This window comes from Miniopterus natalensis, chromosome 8 (genome assembly GCF_054644295.1).
Source record: "Miniopterus natalensis isolate mMinNat1 chromosome 8, mMinNat1.hap1, whole genome shotgun sequence".
Classification (NCBI taxonomy): domain Eukaryota; kingdom Metazoa; phylum Chordata; class Mammalia; order Chiroptera; family Miniopteridae; genus Miniopterus; species Miniopterus natalensis.
Window position 1 is genome coordinate 45123517 of NC_142088.1, and position 18342 is coordinate 45141858.

Consider the following 18342-nt stretch of genomic DNA (forward strand, 5'->3'; position numbering starts at 1 on the left):
CCCAAAAGAAACCTTATTCTCATTAACCAATAATCTCATAACCATTAACAGTTATTCCTGATCACCTCTACCACCCAGCCTCCTGAAATAATTTACTTTTTGTCTCTGAGAATATGCCTATTCTGAGCATTTCGAAGGGAATCGTACTGTATGCAGGCTTTTGGGCCTGGCTTCGCTCTCAGAGTTTTCAGGGTTCATTCATGCTGTGACGTGTATCCATACTTACTTACTTTTTTACTATCAAATAATATTCCATTGTGTAGATACTCCACATTTTGTTTATGAATTTATCAGTTGATGGACAGTTGGGTTGTTTCCACTCTCTTGGCTACGATCAATAATACTTTTGTGAACATTCAGGTACAAGTTTTTGTGAGGCCATATGTTTCCAGTTCTCTTGGATACATACCTAGTAGTGGAGCTGCTGAGTCACCATTCATTCTTATCTTTCTGAATCATTCTGCCTTTGCATGTACACATGCAAATGTCCCTTGTTTTTTACTACATTATTTAAAAAATCTTCTACACTTTAGTTTCAATCAAAATATATATGTCTGTTCTTAATAGTATTGAGTTTATAGAAATAATGGAGTAAATAATCTTAGTAAAATACTTTAAAACCAAGGACAAACCAACAAACACATAGTCAATTAAATACTGAGATTTTGTTCACAAGCAATAATATCAATTGCTTGGGGCCAGCAGGTAGACTGAGCTGTTCTTCTTTGGTCATAATTATAAAAGTCCACAATTCTAAATCTACAACGAGGTATATGCTCTTATTTTCAAATGTGTCATCGCATGGCTTTCCGCATATTCTCTCCCATGAAATGTCGCTATATATCTAACTACTTATGAGCGGCATTTAGCTCTCCACCACTGGAGAGACTGATAAAAGAACCCAGGAATTTATGTCAGAAATGTATAAAACTTTGTGCTTAAGTCACATGTCTATATCTCTTTCTCTGTTTCTACACCAGTTATTTAGACTAATAGTATTCTTCTTTACTACAGTGAAACCAGGCTTGTCCTTGCTGTATGATTTGGTGTGATTGGTGTCCCTTTTTAGAATTTAAGTTCCTTCAAGACAAAACTGTGTTTTTTCATTACTCTCATAGTTCTAAATATCTCATGTGGTAATATGCCCAGACTAAGTATTTGGTAAAAACATTTTAAATGAAGATGGGTTAGCAGATTTAAAAAGAAATGTGTTGATATATAACAGGGCAAGAGGCAGGCTCAATTGTGTGATAAACCATAAAAAGACCATTTTTTCAGAAAAACCAAATCAGATGTATAAATTTTAAAGCAGAACATTTCATTCGAAACAGAAATATATCTCTTTTTGATTTGTGAAGGGATATGTATTTATTGTAAAAAAATGAATATGTAAAATAGAGTAAACAATCTCCCACCACCTCATTTCCCAGAAATGAGTTTCCCCGAGAGAGAGGCAGAGCCTGTGAGCATGTTGAGAGATCAGAGAGGTGAGAGGAGAGCCCGGAGAATGGTGCTGGCAGAGCAGTCATAAAGTCTTAAATGAGGAAAGTTCAGTCGAATTGCACTAAAAGTGAATACAGATGAAAACTAAAGGAAACTAAAATGTTTTTCATTAAGTTATCACTTTTTTACTTTAAAAGCAATGAAGTATTAAGTTCAAATTTTTAAATAAAGATGCTTAGAAAGCATGGAAATCAAGTGTTGTACATGGTAGTCACTTAATAAATGCTCACTCAACATGCTAATAATTCTGTATTACTTTTTGTAGTTGAAACCAAAAAGCTGCCCATTAATAATAATATTGATTGCTGTTAGTATTAGGTTGATGTGCCATCCTTGGCTGGCAAACACTTAAGGCTTTATTTTTCTGTTTCCACTTAGGCCTCTTAGGAAGGAGCTGAAGGGGAAATAAAATATACAGGATGAAAAGATGGCAATGTTGCCTCCCCCAGGACCTCAGAGCTTTGTCTACTTCACAAAACAGTCTCTTGCCCTCATTGAACAACGCATTGCTGAAGGTAAAACAAAGGAACCCAAAGAAGAAAAGAAAGATGATCATGAAGAAGGCCCAAAGCCAAGCAGTGACTTGGAAGCTGGCAAACAGCTGCCCTTCATCTATGGGGACATCCCTCCAGGCATGGTGTCCACGCCCCTGGAGGACCTGGACCCCTACTACGCAGACAAAAAAGTGAGTTTCCTGGGACTGCAGTGGTGCGGTCTCTGCTTCTTTCTGTACGGAAAGTTATTTTAAATTGAAGTGGAATTTAGGGGGAAAACCACATCATGACCAAAATATTCAAGTAAATACGTATATAGGATTCAGAATAGGTACTTTCTCTAATTTTTTATCGAAACTGTTTTCTGTCATACTATTTTGATTTCTTTAATCTTTTAAAAGTGTTCAGTATAATGTTGTGCCTGTTTGGACATGCCCTAAATGCATACGGTAGGAACAAAAGAATTGTCAATTGACAAGTAAGTCCTGAGGATGTGTCCAGAGTGTATTTTATGGAGGTGACAGCTGACTCCATGAGAATATATAATATTGCTCACCTAACAGTGAAGTTTGGAGAGGATCTTCATTTACGGTGTTGAAGAGAAAGAAGAGTCGGAGATGGTTAGGGAGGTAGGGCATAAATCAGAAAATTTTCCATTGTTCCAAGAAGAAGGGAAAAGAGCATCTCTTAAAATTACTCAGAAAGTTGAGGATAGAGAAAGGCTATTGGCATGAACAAGGAGGATGAGTTGGTAACTTTTTGGAAGCTGTTTGTGTTAGATGATGGAAATCAAAGCGAGATGTTGTTCGATAGCAAATAAAAAGAGGAAGTAGGTGGTGACATGTGCATGTTGAGAAATTTTCCACCAGAAAGATGGTCACTTGAGGTACCAAATCAATTGAAAACCTTTTACACATAGAGCATAAAATAGCACATTTGAAAGTAAAGAAAAATTATTCTCAGCCAGGGTGAAAAATACAGAGGATTAGAGTAATATAGGTAGTTGCTAATTTAAGGGACAAGCAACAGGTCAGACTGTATTTGCATTAGAAAAGTGGAGAGAAGCCTTATTGTCTGAGGCTTGAGTGGCAATTAAGAGGATGGATTTAAGAGTCTGATAGGTTGGAGTAAATGTAGGCACATCAGAGGGAAAATGCATGTTAATATTTTCCGTAGGACAGGAGTGGAAAATGCCCTTTTGAGAGTCATTGTTGAGAGCAGCAGAGTGAAGGTGTTGATTGCATCCAGAAAATGGGAAAAAGTTTGAAGCAACTACTAAAAGGTTATTCTATTTAGAAAATGGGAAGGGGATTACAATCATTTTTGGCACAGTGGCTTCACAAAACCAAGTTAAAGATGACAAAGTGAGACATTAAAGGATTAGATCAGCAGTTTCATGACTTTCTCCAGCAATGCTTTGCACGCAGCACCAGAGCCTGCAGACTCATCTTTGAAAGGTCAGGAAAAGCATGATAAAGTCTGTTTAAAAATCATTTGGATTTATTTAAGAAATAAATGAAAGGGAATATTTCTTGATAAGGTATCTAGCAAATAAAATAAAGAACATTTGAAATGTCTTGAGAAACATAAAATGTGATGAATTTCATTTTGATGGTAGAAACACGTATGTCTTGGTGGTAGTTGCTGTGTCTAGCGAGATCTAGTATTTTACTTCACATCAAAACCAGCATCTCAAGGTGACGGCACAGTGATAGAAAGCAGAATACTTGAGAAGCCCTCGAAATATTGCATAGCATTCTAATTATGCCGTCAGTACTCTGGCATGGAAAGGAAGAATGTTAATATGTATTGAGGGTCTCTGAGCTTTAGACAAATGAGCACATTTATTTATCACAACCTGGTGAGATAGGTAGTCATATCCTATTTTTAGATGGGACATAGGGGTTTGGGAAATTAAGTAACTTGCAAAATTGTTACACACTAGTAAATTTTTTATTAGATTTTTAAAATTCAAGTTGGTTTGCCTCCCTACTGAGATGTTCTATTGTGCAATACCTTTTAGTTTAGTTTAGGTTCTGTTGTGTAGCAACCACAATGCTAACTTTTTTTAAAAAAAAAATGAATGAAATAATGAATGAATAAGTAATGAAACAGTCAAAAACTACTTTCTCATTTTACTTATTACTTCATCCTGAAAAATTCCTGTTTCGTCATAGATACTTTCTGTATTTCCCATTCCCAAAGCTGGCCTGGATATTACTTAACTTGCTACCTCTTAAGGAGGAAAGGAATTTTTCTGGAATAATCCTCAAGTCAGGGGTATAAACTAATATTAGCTTAAAGTGATTTGGGAAGTAAGGGGAAAATGTTTGCATTAAATGTATAATAGGCCCCTCCCCTTCGCCCCAGCTCCTTTCAAGTAATGTAACACGCACCACATCAGAAGCCTAACCCACTTCATCAGTAAACTTGGGTAGAACTGGGTCAAAGTAATCTATTTTCATGGTCCTCTATTGTTAATATCTGAAAAAAATGTACAAAGGGATAACCGAGTCCTCTTATTTCTTTTCAGTTTGAGCTTTAAATGATCATTTTTTTGTGCCTTGCCCTAGTTCCTCAAACATTCTTGATAAAAATAGTTTTGACTTCTGCTTGCAGCTTTAGGGTTGACTTCTCTAAAAATTGATTCCTCAGTATTTCACATTATTCACACTTACTGATAAAAACTTAATTTCTACTACATTATACTCATTGCTTGGATTAAAAATCTTAATGACCCTAATGTGACCTGGGTTCAGATTTTAATTTATATTTGAGTGTAATTATCAATGCTTTGTTAAAACAAAGAACACTTAAACTAATGATAGAAGTTAGGGCTTTATTTTTAAGTGTGATGAAGATATAAGTACTTTTTAATAGTTTTAAATGGTGCCTTTATGATAAGTGAAAGTTTGTGTCTTTAAGAAGAATAAATTACCAATCACCCTCTAGTGTGGGGATTAAGAGGATAGGAGCATTGATTTATTATATTCATATCCTTGGTGATCATATGTTGCCTATATAGCAGCTGCTGCTCCAGCCAAAAGTACCAGAAACTTAAAAACTTCACAGACACTGTCAGCTCTCAAGCTGCTGAAGGGCAGATATGACATTGAGAATCATATCTGTCCAACTGTAAAGCCTTTGCTTTTTAAGCACTCTAATTTTATGTTCAATAAATTCTTAAATAAATTAGCAAAATTGAAAGAATTTTTCAGACTTTGACATTAATGCATTTGCTAATAGGATTTTAGGATTTACTAAAGAAACTCAGACTGATCCCTAAAATTTCTGATGCTTACCAACTTTTCCTACCCATAATTAACTCCAGGGTGGTTATAAACCCAGACATTCCTAAAAAAGTTTTTAATGCCAATGAAAATTGGCAATTTAAATTAAAAAATTGCAAACTAATTTTTTTTTTTTTAATTTCAAGTATAAGGTAATTTGATCTTGCCAAGGCTCGGTAGTGAGGTCATGATTTTCACATTAGCTCAGGTGACTTCTGGTTCCCGAAGGCTCCCTGTAATTCTGACAGACATGCACCCTGTTCCCGTTTACTCTCATACTCCTCCATTTGTATTTCTCTGTATGATTCCTGTCACCTCTTGTCTTATATTAGAGTTATTGTGTCTTACCACTTTTCTAGGAAGTTTCTTGAATGCAAAACTCATGCGTCATTTATGTTCAAACTCCTTTCGTTGCTCCTTGTGCCATAGTTGATCACCACACAATTGTAGAAAACACTGGATGAATGAATTTTAACAAGCACAGTATACTGAGATTTAAGAAAACCATAGTTGAACTCAAACACTGGGTATTAATTTTAAAACTAATTTTCAATGTAAAAGTGAATTTTATGTTAGATTATGTTTAGACATAGCTAGTATAGTGAAAGAGACCAGGAATAGAAAAGGGCATCTGAAAATAACAGATTCGGGTTCTTTTTCTTGAGAAGAGTGCCACATACAATTAAAAAGCAAAATATTCAGATTTATGTCCCCAATTTGTAAAAATGTTGATTACAGAAAGTCCACTCATAAACTTATATAAAATTCAGATGAAACAACAACAAAAAAACCAAGTCAATGTGTTCTAGGAAACACAAGTAATTTGCCTGCCAGTGCAGAAAAGTAAGACAAGGATTTGAACTTGGACTTTCTGATTTTCAATCCAAAAACATTAGATTGTTTTAGTGTTTTGTTATTGTTGCTATTTGTTTGTTTGGGCTTTAAATGTTTTAACTAAATAACAAATCCAGGGAGAATGTCACTCATTAAATAATGGTTAGAAAACATATTTTAAGAATGTTTGGTTCTATTTGTATCATTTTAAAAAATTACCATGGATAGTAGCAAGCAAGTACTTTAATTTGTGTCCTTTTATTTTAGCTTTTATTAGTATTACATCTAAAATAGGAAAATTGATCCAGGGACTAGGATTCTTCAAACTCTAATATTTCTTAAATTTGTGAAAATATTTTTTGAAGGAATTCATATTTTGGAGCCTTTGCTACAAACCATAACAGTAGCCCACAAATATTAAAAGTCTTAAGGTGTTATGGTAAAAATCAGGGATAGATAGTTTTTATTTGATTTGCTTACAATGCAATGTAATGAAAGAAGTTATATTTTAAACTAATTCCAATTGGCCACAAGTTATTGATACTGATGTTGAAAGGATATCAAAAAGAGAAGACATTGTATTTTGGGGACTCTAAGTAACACATGCTCATCAATAGTTCACTTCTTAACTTGCTGAGAAGTAATGAACCTGTAGTTACTGGCCAACATGACATATGTAGCTGAGTCAATGGTACTGGAACCACATTGCTTGGGTCTGATGGTAGTGTTTCTTTTATATGACATTACCACATGGACAGGTAAACTGCTGAAATTAATGTACTAGATTGAAATTTTGGATTCTCAATTTCATCCTGTTTTCTTTTTGATCCTGCAGACATTCATAGTATTGAACAAAGGGAAAGCAATCTTCCGTTTCAATGCCACACCTGCTTTGTACATGCTCTCTCCTTTCAGTCCTCTAAGAAGAATATCTATTAAGATTTTAGTACATTCATATCCTTTTTAAAAATGCTTACTTGCAATGGTTTTTTTAAATGTAGTTTTTGCCATTTTATTTAAATATAGATTTTTAGTCCTTTCGCACCTGAAAAGACTAGTCTTAGTTTATCATTTCAGTGTAATTTGGTGTAGGTCTCTGAGAAGATGGGGAGAATGGCAGTTTTAACATTTTAGGATAAATTACTTTTACCTATTACTCCCATGTTGAAGAGATTTTAAAAAGTCTATAAATTTATTTACAATTATTTTCTAAGGAAAAGATTTCAACAGGTGTTATTATTAATCATTCAAGGCTCCTGCCATGGTCTTCCATCATATTCCTTGATTCTAAGCTACCTTATTCGGCATGCTTATCATGTGCACTATTCTGACGAACTGCATATTTATGACCATGAGTAACCCTCCAGACTGGGCCAAGAATGTAGAGTAAGTGGGTATATGTACATTTTAATATGGTCTTAGTATTATCATTTTTATCTTTCCTTTTCCTACCAAGAAGTTATTCCATGTATAACAGTTGTGGTGTTTATCTTCCCATTATATAGTTGCTTTTCTTTAAACTATTATTTTTCTCCTCTATGGTATTAACCTGCTAGCAGTAGAATAGAATAATTAGAATAGAATAATTAGATGATACAGTCTTTTCCAGAAGAATGAACTTATGAGACACTCTGCCTATTGTTAGATATGTTACATATGTCTTTCCTTGGGTGTATTTCTGATAGGAGCAGTGTAGGAATTTTCTAGGCAAATCTAAACCTATGTTCTTAGTAATTTTCAGTACCTCTACTTTCTGTAAGAGTTTCTGACATGGACATTTTAAGGTTTTACAGAAAGACCTTGAATGTAGTTTATTCTAATAGAGTGGATTCATAAACCTTCAGCCACACTGTATTGGATGCCTTTCTTTGGTTGATCAGGGGGAAAAATTATAAAAATTCATATGGTGCTGTATTCTTTTCATATTCAGTATCCCAATGGATTCTTGTGTCTAGGTACACTTTTACTGGAATATATACTTTTGAATCACTTATAAAAATCCTTGCAAGAGGCTTCTGTGTAGGAGAATTCACTTTCCTTCGTGACCCATGGAACTGGCTTGATTTTATCGTCATTGTTTTTGCGTAAGTACTACATTCAGTTTTTTAAATCGCAAATTCATGCAAATCACAGACAGCACAGTATTTTAGTAAAAACAAAGCTTTGAGGTCTAACTTTTCCTGCATATATTGGTTACATTTAAAGAAAACTGTATGAAAGCTAGATATTTGTAGGCAAATATTAACTTTTTCAGGAAGATCATTTCTCACTCAAAAGTGTGTGACATCATTAAGATTGAGCATCTCCCTCCGCATCCAGCACTTGGATGGACAGTTTATGTGACGCCAGTTAGGTTCACACATTTTTCAAATTCTTATTTAAAAACTAATAAAACTTGTAAGAATCACAGAAAAAAAGTCAGGTCTTTGATTATAAGTATGGTGCCCTTTTTATTAATCTATACTATTCAAGCGCTAATAAGTATATTAAAATATAGAAGTATATCTTTTTATAAGGGATTTCACTGCGCACTGAACCTAATATTAATGCACTGTATATATATTATGCATGCATCCACAGTTTATTTTCAAGGGAAAACTATTTCATTAACATATAATTTTAATTTATTCACATTGCTACTCTCTTCCAAAATATATTTGTCAAAAACTTTTTTTTAATCTCAAACCTAGATACAATATTTGCTCTATCATTTTGAATTGTAAAAGTAGTGAATATTCATTGGAGGAACTTAGACAAAAACCAAAGCATCTTTAGAGTTATAGTCTCTGATTCCCTCACCCCTGTCCCACCTTGTCCATCAGGCTTCCTCCTTTCATGATCACATGGGACTACAGTTGTACCTACCACCTGCTGATAAGACAACATTGTGTCAAACAGGGCTGGCATTTCTCAGGGGAGTCTCCTTTGTTATAGAAATAGAATACACATACCATAAAATTTACTCTTTTAAAGTATAAAACTTAGTATGTTCTTTTAAATATAAAACTTAGTGTTTTTTAGTATGTTCACAAAGTTGTGCAGTCATCATCACTCTCTAATTTCAGAATATTTTCATCATCCCAAAAAGCAGTCACTTCCATTCCCTCCTCACCCCAGTTCCTGGAAACCACTCATCTATGTTTCATCTCTTTGGATCTATCTACTCTAGACTTTTCCCATGAATGGAATCTTATAGTGTCTGGCTTCTTTCACTTAGCATACAGTTTTCAAGATTTACCACTGATGTTTTATAGGATTATTAAATGTCTATAGAACCATAATGTTGAGGCCTAATAATTGAATCATTTCATTGTTTATTTAGGCATTTAAGTCTATGAAAACATTTAGATAATATATTTGTATTTTGCTCACATCAAATGAGTCCAATAAAATCTACTTAAATAAAATTGGTTATGATAGGAAAGAAAAAGTTTGCAGAATTATGCCTTTAAATAAGAAGTTCCAAACATAGGAAATACCTTGACTAAAGGCACAGGTAAGTATCATAGACTCTATCTAAATTCTGAATAACTCTGATTTAATTCTACAGGTATTTAACAGAATTTGTAAACCTAGGCAATGTTTCAGCTCTTCGAACTTTCAGAGTGTTGAGAGCTTTGAAAACTATTTCTGTAATCCCAGGTAAGAAGTGACTGGTGTGAAGCATTAGGCCACTCATGACTCCAACTGTTTGGGAGTTGTTCTTTGTTTGTTTGTGTGTGTGTTGTCACTGTGTTTGTGTATAAACTCCCCTATTGCAGATATGTGACAGAGTTTGTGGACCTGGGCAATGTCTCAGCGTTGAGAACATTCAGAGTTCTCCGAGCATTGAAAACAATTTCAGTCATTCCAGGTGAGAGTGGGGTTAAACACCGGGGCTGACTTTGATCATTTGGAGAAAAGACAAGAAAAACTTTCTCTTATGAAAATTTAATGAATCTAATTTCTTATGTTTTTCAGAACCCTTAAAAGTCAGCCTTTGAGTTTAATCAATTGCATGGGTCTTAGAGGATGAAGATGGCCATTTGGCTCACATCTCAACTTGAAATTTTCCCTCCTGTCTAACAGTTCATTTTCCATTTGGCTTGTTCAGGAATGAAAATTTCAATTTGTTTTAATTGCTTTTCATAAAGTTAAGAAAAGAGAGAAAAAAATATCAGCATGAAGGTATCGCATGACACATTTTTTTTTAATCTTTCCTCAACAAACCATTTCTTAACCAAAAATTAGTAAGTTGTCACTATACATTGCAATTCAGCCTCTTTGTTTCTGTGTATAGAGAAATGGTTTGTTTGACAAGAATTTACTGAAATGGCACTTTAAAGAAATTATTTTTTACAAGTGCGTGTGGATATGGTTTGAATAACCAAATTTTTCATTTTGACATTTGGTTATTCTTTGGAAATATTTTACAATTTTAATCATTTGCAATAATATGTAGAAATAATATGTATGTATATAAAACAGCAAATCCACTGTTTTGACCTAGTGGGCTTTTTTTGAGTTAGGCTATTTAAGGTCATTGATTTGATATAGTGCATGCATTTCTAGGGAAGCTTGTGTTTGTGTTTGTTTCTCATTCAGAGGCTTTATTGCATTATGAATACTATTTTTTTTACCCCCTGCATTCAGGCCTGAAGACCATCGTGGGGGCCCTGATCCAGTCTGTGAAGAAGCTCTCAGATGTCATGATCCTGACTGTGTTCTGTCTGAGCGTGTTTGCGCTGATTGGGCTGCAGCTCTTCATGGGCAACCTGAAGCACAAATGCTTGCGGATTTTACCTGACGATAATGAAACATTAAACACATTGGACACTCTTGACGAAGAACTCTACAGAAGTAAGACTGTCCCTACAGTTGTTCATAGGTTGAAATGAGGCTAAAAGCATTGATCTATTTTAACAATGACATGTTGCTTTCATTTTAATTATTTCAAAAATATTCAAATGTGTAGAAAGTTGCTACAGTGTGAATTTGGATCATATTATATTTTTATAAATCTCTCTGCTTCAGAGCTTTCTAGCAGTCCTAGTATTGGAAACATGAGATACTTTCATAATTCTCAATTACTGTAAGATAAAAAAAGAATAATCACTCTAGATAAATCAGTTTAGCTATGAATTAATAGTATTAATTATTACATTTTATCATAAGATATCTATTTTACATACTATAGTTTTATTGTATAATTCATACCTATTTATTATAGTGTAATTTGTTATATTATAGTGTAATTTACTATATGATAATATAATTATATTTTACATGTGTATTATACTTATAACTATAACATGATATACTTATATTAATCATAATATAATATTAATTACTACATTTTAAAATGTCTATCACAATAGTATTTCTAAAGAGTTGTGTAAAGCAAGACAGTTTATTCAGACTTATCAGCACTCTCCTTATAACCAGTGATGAGCTTTACAGTTCTTTCTAATGGCTTCCTCAATCTAGCTAATGCATCACATCAAAGTTTAATTTATCAGAACTAGTTCTGTAGATACCATATGAGAAGGTCTGCACACATAGCCTTAGAAGTCTGCTTAATTCACAAGTATATTTTAGAGTATGTTACAGAAAGCATGAACTGCATGTTTTCTAAACAATTATTCTACTGAATAATTGGGTGAGAATGAGATCAAGCAAGATTAGCACCTGCAATATGTCTTTATGATGTTGCCCACATGAACCCATGAGCCTTAAGAGATCATTAGACCCAGAGGTGGGGTATAAATAACAAGACCTGTCAAATGTATGTGCCTGTGACAGAAGGAGGTCAGGGAGTGAGGTCAGGATTCTCCTTGGATAATAAAGACTTCTATACATCATTTTTTAATACATTATTAAATGTGAACTTGTCCACTCACTGGGGAAAGTAAAAGCAAATAAAATCTAGCTAATTATTTAAATTCTGTAAATAAAGAAAAAACATAGTCTGGTAAAATTTTTTACTACCAGCTTTTGATGAGGAATTTTGCATATTTTCCTTCTTTTTTATCTTTACTTATTTTTGCAGTTTCTGATTCTTACTAATATTATCTTAAATTTTATTTCCAATTTCCAAAGAATTTTATTCCTCAGTTTACATGCCATAAAAATAATATATCTTATGGGCAATTGTTGACATTTACATTCTCCTGTGAATCAGTTTACAACTTTTACTTAAACTTCCTTTTTTTTACTAGGATTACTGCTAGTCCTTTTATTCTGATTCTTGGTTCCATTACTGAGTTTGGAATTTGAATGATTTTTTTTTTAAGCATCTGGAATGGCCTCAAGCAATTTTTCTCCCCAAAATAGAGAAAGAGTTCTTGAATTTTGCAATATGTCTTCATGTTGGCTTGACACATGAGTGAATGGCAGCTTAGCTAACAGTGAAATTTTATTCCATAATCCTTTCCCTCAATTCTATACATTATTCTTGATTTTTCTTCTGAAATACATATTTAGAGAGGAGATGTTTGTGTCAAGTTTGACTTTGGTTTCCTACCTGTTTTTGTGTCATAGAAACCAGGTCTTATTGTAATATTTTTTCAGGTATTCATTTATCAGCACATGTTTATTAAGTGTTCCCTTGGAGCTATAGCAATGAAAATAATAACCTTTCCACATGCTATTCCTCCTAACTCAAGCAGCAGCCCCCATTCATACATATTTACACTATTTTATGTTTCTTATTGTCACTTAGATTTCCTCCTAAATGCCACTTCCTCAGAAAAGCCTTGCCCTTTCATTGGTATCTCAGATTTATTTTCTTTGCATAAAATTTATTAAAACTTGCAATCATTCTTGTCTATTTGTCTATTCCCCTACTTTTAATCTTCCATTCCCACTAGAATATAAGCTCTGCAAAGGTGCCATTACGCTACATTACATTTACTTAACAGGTTTATTGAGAAATAATTCACATGCCATAAAATTCCCCCTCTTAAAGTGCACAGTTCAGTGTTTTTTAGTATATTCCGAGTTATACAACCACTATCACTCTCTAATTTTAGAATATTTTCATCTCCCTCAAGAGAAACCTTGGTTGACAGTCAATCCTCATTTTCCCTCCTCCCCCAGCCCCTGACAACCACTAACCTACTTTCTGTGTCTATGCATTTACCTATTCTCAGTATTTCATATAAATGAAATCAGCATGTGGTCTTTTGCAACTGGCTTCTTTCATTTAGTATGTTTTCAAGTTTCATGCATGTAGCATGCAGCAGTAATTCATTCCTTTCTATTGCAAATTGTATTCCATTGTATGTGTATACATTTTGTTTATTCATTCATTATGTGATGGGCAACTGGGTTGTTCCAGATTTAGCTTTGTAAATCATGCTGCTATGAACATTCATGTACAAGTCTTACTGTGGACATAAATTTTCTTTTCTCTTTGCATTACATATTCCGTTTACATGCTAACCTTAAGTTCTCTTGAGGCTAACTAGCCTAACAATTTAAGTCTAGTTATTTAGGAATTATTTAAAGTGTCCGCAAGACCAGGGTGAGCTGCTCCCATTGCTTTCCTGGTCACCCTTCTTGTACTGAATAGAGTGTGTTCGCCCTGCAGCATGCTGGTACCTGCAGCTCGGGAGCCCCTTCTTCTAAAGCAGCCCTTCCATGATTGGTAGCCATGAACCAGTGTTACTTTAAAGGATAATTCTAAAGTAATCCTTTCAAAATCACAGTTTGGAGGTTTATATATTTAAAAGTGCATCTTAACCTCCTCCATTCTTAGTCTGCCGCGCCTACCCTCCCCGAGGCACAGGATTTAAAAAAAAAAAAAAAAGTTGTTCACCTAAATATTCACCTCAAACTAAGATTCTTTATTATTTTTATTTGTGCCTTCTAAAATTTGTATATTCTATGTAAAACAAAATGATGATGTGTAAGTCAGCCAGTCTTACCTGAAATTGTTTGATAGTTTAATAAAAAGAGCCCCTGCTCTTTGAGCAGCTGTATAGAATGTGTGGATCACTGTGCAAAGTGCTTTACATGCAATGTTCTTCTTATACTTTACCACAGCTCCACAAAGTAGGCACTCTTACCCGCCCTTTACAGAGGCAGTAACTAAACCTTCAAGTGGTAAGATAGTTCACTTAGATAGGAAGGGGGAGAAACATCATTCGAATCCAATTATATCTGATTTCAAAATCTTTCTTCCACTTTTACTCCAAAAGCCTCCTAATAATTACATGTTTATTCCTTTGACCTGAACCAAATAGGAAGTTGGGCCCTTATTTTTTTTTAATTAATTTTTTTAGTCCTTTATACCTTAATTATACACAGTTGGATCAGCCCCCTCATTAGAGAATTTCAGAAAACAAATTTTGTTTATTTATAGTGCTGAGTCCACCTCTCTTGGAGAGCTTTGGGGGTCAGTAGGGAACACCCTTCCCTCTCTTCCCTTCCTTCCCTCCCTCCCCCTCCTTACCCTTGTCTTCCTTAGCTGCACTTTCTCTCTGGGTTAACTCATCAAGTCCCATCAACTCTCCTACTTGATGATGATTTGAGCTCTACTGACCTCAAGACTCATATCAATCCAATTACCTACTTAACAGACGTAGTTTCATACCTGATAATCATCTCAAGCTAAGAACAGCTAAAGCAAAGCTCCAGGTTTTTCTTCAGGCCACTTCTTATTCCAGTCTTCCTCCTCTCAGTAAGTGGCACCATCGTTACCAGCTCATACATCCTCCCCTGCACACGCCAGGCACGCTCCAGCAAAGCCTGCCCACTGTTTCCGTCCCCTTCTCTCCATGTCCACGTCGCTCTCTGAATTCCAGCCATGACACCTCGCTCTGCAGTCACTTAGCTGGTATTCCTGTTCCACACTTTCTTTCCTACAGTCCATGGTCTACAAAGCAGCCACAGTGACAGTTTAAAACACTAAGTACAGTATTGTTTCATATCTCTACTTTACACTTCTGTTACTTCTAATCATATTTAAAATCCAAACTCCTTTCCATGATTTGCAAAGCTTTACGCGGCCTGGCCCTGCCTGCCTCCGCCACCGCAGTTCTCCCCACTCGCAGCGCTGTGGCCAGGCTGGCCAGCCGTCTTGCTGTTTCTTCCATACACCAACTTCATTTTGGCCTCGGGGCCTTTGCTCTTTACCTTGCCAAGGTTCTCTTTTCACCAGGGTCTGAATGGCTGGCTTCTTTGTAGCATTTAGGTCCCTGTGCAAATGTCATCTTTTTAGAAAGGCCTTCCCTGACCACATTTTATCATACTGTGTTAATTTCTTCCTTTTAGGGCATTTATCACTGTCTGAAAATACCTTGTATATTTATTTATGTACTTATTATGTGTCTTTCTCCTCTAAACTCCACCCTTAGCTAAACATAAAGAAAGCTTTTTAAAACTAATGTTCTTATCGTGTTTATCATCATATGCATCGCCTGCCCCATAAGAGGTTATCAATAAATATTTGAAGGAAAATAGAATCAATCAATAAATAGATAGATAAATAAATAAATGCATATTGCCTAAATGTGTGTGAATGTCTATATTAATTAATTTACCTGTTGCAGCTTATACTCCATAACCTTATATTGTTCAATTTCTTCCTACACAGAATATTTTTATTTCTTGGAGGGATCTAAAGATGCTCTCCTGTGTGGTAACAGTACAGACTCAGGGTACGTAGTATTTGTTTTTAGTGTATAAAGGCTAAAAAAAGGGGGGGAAACATACTTGATTCATTTGCTGGTAAGAACCTTTGGTTCTGTATTGTTTTTATAGATTTCACAGCATTATCTGACTCCTCCTGTCCCCTAGTGTTCAGACTTGATAACGTTCATAGTTACTGCACACCTTTGAAAGTAAGACTTGGAGGTGGTCTTAAATAAAAAGATGTACATCCTGTAAACCTTAAAACAGTAGAAAAAATTAGTTCCAGAAAACCTCACCAAAAATCGGTTGGTTACTTTCCTGTTTTTCTTCTTTCTGGAAAGAAGGATGATGAAAATCAAACTTTCTTTCCATCCTCAAATTCCCCTCATTCTCCAATCAAGCCTGACTCGTAGGTGACTTAATGCAGTGACATTTGGCCACTCTGAAAAAAAGGGCCCCATGGACTTGGGTCAAGATATTTTAAGAATCTCATATTAATGCAAATATCCATCTTGCTGTTTCTCCTAAACACCAACTTCATCTCTGCTGCAGGGTTTTGTTCTTGCTCCCCTCCTGCCCAGATATCTCTTCAGCAGGCTTGTGTGCACTGGGAACATAAAAATAAGAATGAGGTTGCTGCTCCCAGAGACTCCTCAGAACACTGTGTTTATCTGGCATCCTACATACCAACCCACCAATTTTAGGAAAAAAAAAAAAAGTCTGAAGGCTACAAATCTTATAGAATTGCTATGCTTTGACTATTCTTGATTCTGATTCATTACAAAAGTAATTTAAGGGGAAACACAGTTTTGTTAGAGGCCAATATCAATCTTTATGGATACAAGAACTATTATATGACATCTGGTGTAAGTTTCCAAGTGTTGATGGTAATGATGATGATGATGATGATACTAGCAGCTACTATTTATTAAATACTTTCTATGTGTAGGAACTAGGCTAGGTAATTTGCATACATTATCTTCTTTAAACTTAATAACAATCTTAACTTTTGAGATAGGTGTTATTATCTTGTTTTCACAGAAAAGGTCCACTGGGCCTTGGAAAGTTTAAGTAATTTTACAAAGTTACCAACCAATACATAGTAAGAGAGGGATTCAAACCCAGTTCTTCCTAACTCCAAATAATGTGTTCTTCATGATTATTCCATATTGTCCCCTTAGAAAAGGAACCTTGAGTTTCCCACTTTTCTATAGGACTGTTTAGCTTGCATCCAAAGACACTCTGACTTGTGTTATTTTTTTTCTCATGTAGTCAGTGTCCAGAAGGGTACACCTGTGTGAAAGCAGGCAGAAACCCAGATTATGGATACACGAGCTTTGACACTTTCGGTTGGGCCTTCTTAGCCTTATTTAGGCTAATGACCCAGGATTACTGGGAAAACCTTTACCAACAGGTGAGTGCCAAGAGAAACATGCATTGCATTCATTGCATAATCTGATGTATGTTTCTTACCTGCTTTAAATATGAGATGTTTTATTCCATTTAGAGTGGAGAAAACTCTATTGTCTAGTTAATAAAATTAAACATTTTCTGCTTCCAGCACTATTAGAATGAATAGTTCTTGAATCACAAATTATTTCCTTATCTTTCCTGGACTTATTTGATCTCTAAATCTCACCCCCTGCCTTTGTAAATGTAGCATCCCGTAGTGCCCTAAGTAAAGAGCAAGAAATATACTGTAATATTCTCTCATACCTCTCTTAAAAAAACTGTGCTTTCCACACATGCTTTTCTGTTTGAAGTGCCCTAAAAATCAGGCTGTCCTATACTCACAATGCTTTATTTTTTGAACTCTCATGTACAATTGCTGTGGACTGAATTGTATGCCCCCAAATTCATATGTTGAAGTCCTAACTCCTAGTACCTTAGAATGACTATGTTTGGAGCCTTTAAAGAGGTAACTGAGTTAAAATTAGTCTGTTAGGGTGGGTCCTAATCCAATCTGACTGGATTTTTTATGAGAAAAGTAGATTAAGACATGAGGAGAGAGACACCAAAGATACATACACACAGAGAAAATGCGATGTGAGAACTCACTGAGAAGGTGGCCATCTACAAGCCAAGGAGAGAGGCCTCAGGAGAAACCATACCTGCCAACACTTTCATATTGAACTTCCAGCCTTCAAACTGTGAGAAATGCATTTCTGTTGGTTAAGCCACCTGGTCTGTTAAGGCAGCCTTAGCAAATTAATACAAATTAATACAAGAGTTAAGGACACAATTCACTTCTCTAAATTCTCCTCTCGATTCAATTGCTCCTTACTCTAGACTTCCATGCCCTTTGAATATTCTTCAGTTTATAGCATCCACCTCTTGTACTGTAATTGTTAATTCACATGGCCATCTCTGCTCACTTCAGTGTGATCCACTTGGTCCTGTGGGATCTGCCTTTTCCCCATGAGCAAGGAGACCAAAAATGATTATTCTGTATTATGAATAATAACCAATCCCTTTTCTCAACTTGCCACAGATTCTTCTTTTGGCCTGTTTTATGTTTATTTAATTTCTAAAAATATTATAAATGAATATAGAAAGGATAAAAAAATATACAGGAAAAAAATACAAATGACTTTTTATCTGGTCCT

The 18342-nt window shown here is 35.0% G+C and overlaps 1 protein-coding gene across 2 annotated transcripts in view; it reads left to right on the plus strand.

The window, feature by feature from the left end:
• The first annotated feature begins 1925 nt into the window (after positions 1-1925).
• Positions 1926-18342, plus strand: part of SCN9A (sodium voltage-gated channel alpha subunit 9) — a 70070-nt gene continuing 53653 nt past the window's right edge. For both annotated transcript variants that reach the window (XM_087819803.1, XM_087819804.1), the window contains exons 1-8: positions 1926-2188; positions 6957-7075; positions 7418-7507; positions 8077-8205; positions 9672-9763; positions 10754-10960; positions 15699-15762; positions 17009-17150. In XM_087819803.1, coding sequence (XP_087675929.1) covers positions 1931-2188; positions 6957-7075; positions 7418-7507; positions 8077-8205; positions 9672-9763; positions 10754-10960; positions 15699-15762; positions 17009-17150 — 1101 coding nt within the window. In that variant the 5' untranslated portion in view covers positions 1926-1930. The remainder of the gene's footprint in view (positions 2189-6956; positions 7076-7417; positions 7508-8076; positions 8206-9671; positions 9764-10753; positions 10961-15698; positions 15763-17008; positions 17151-18342) is intronic.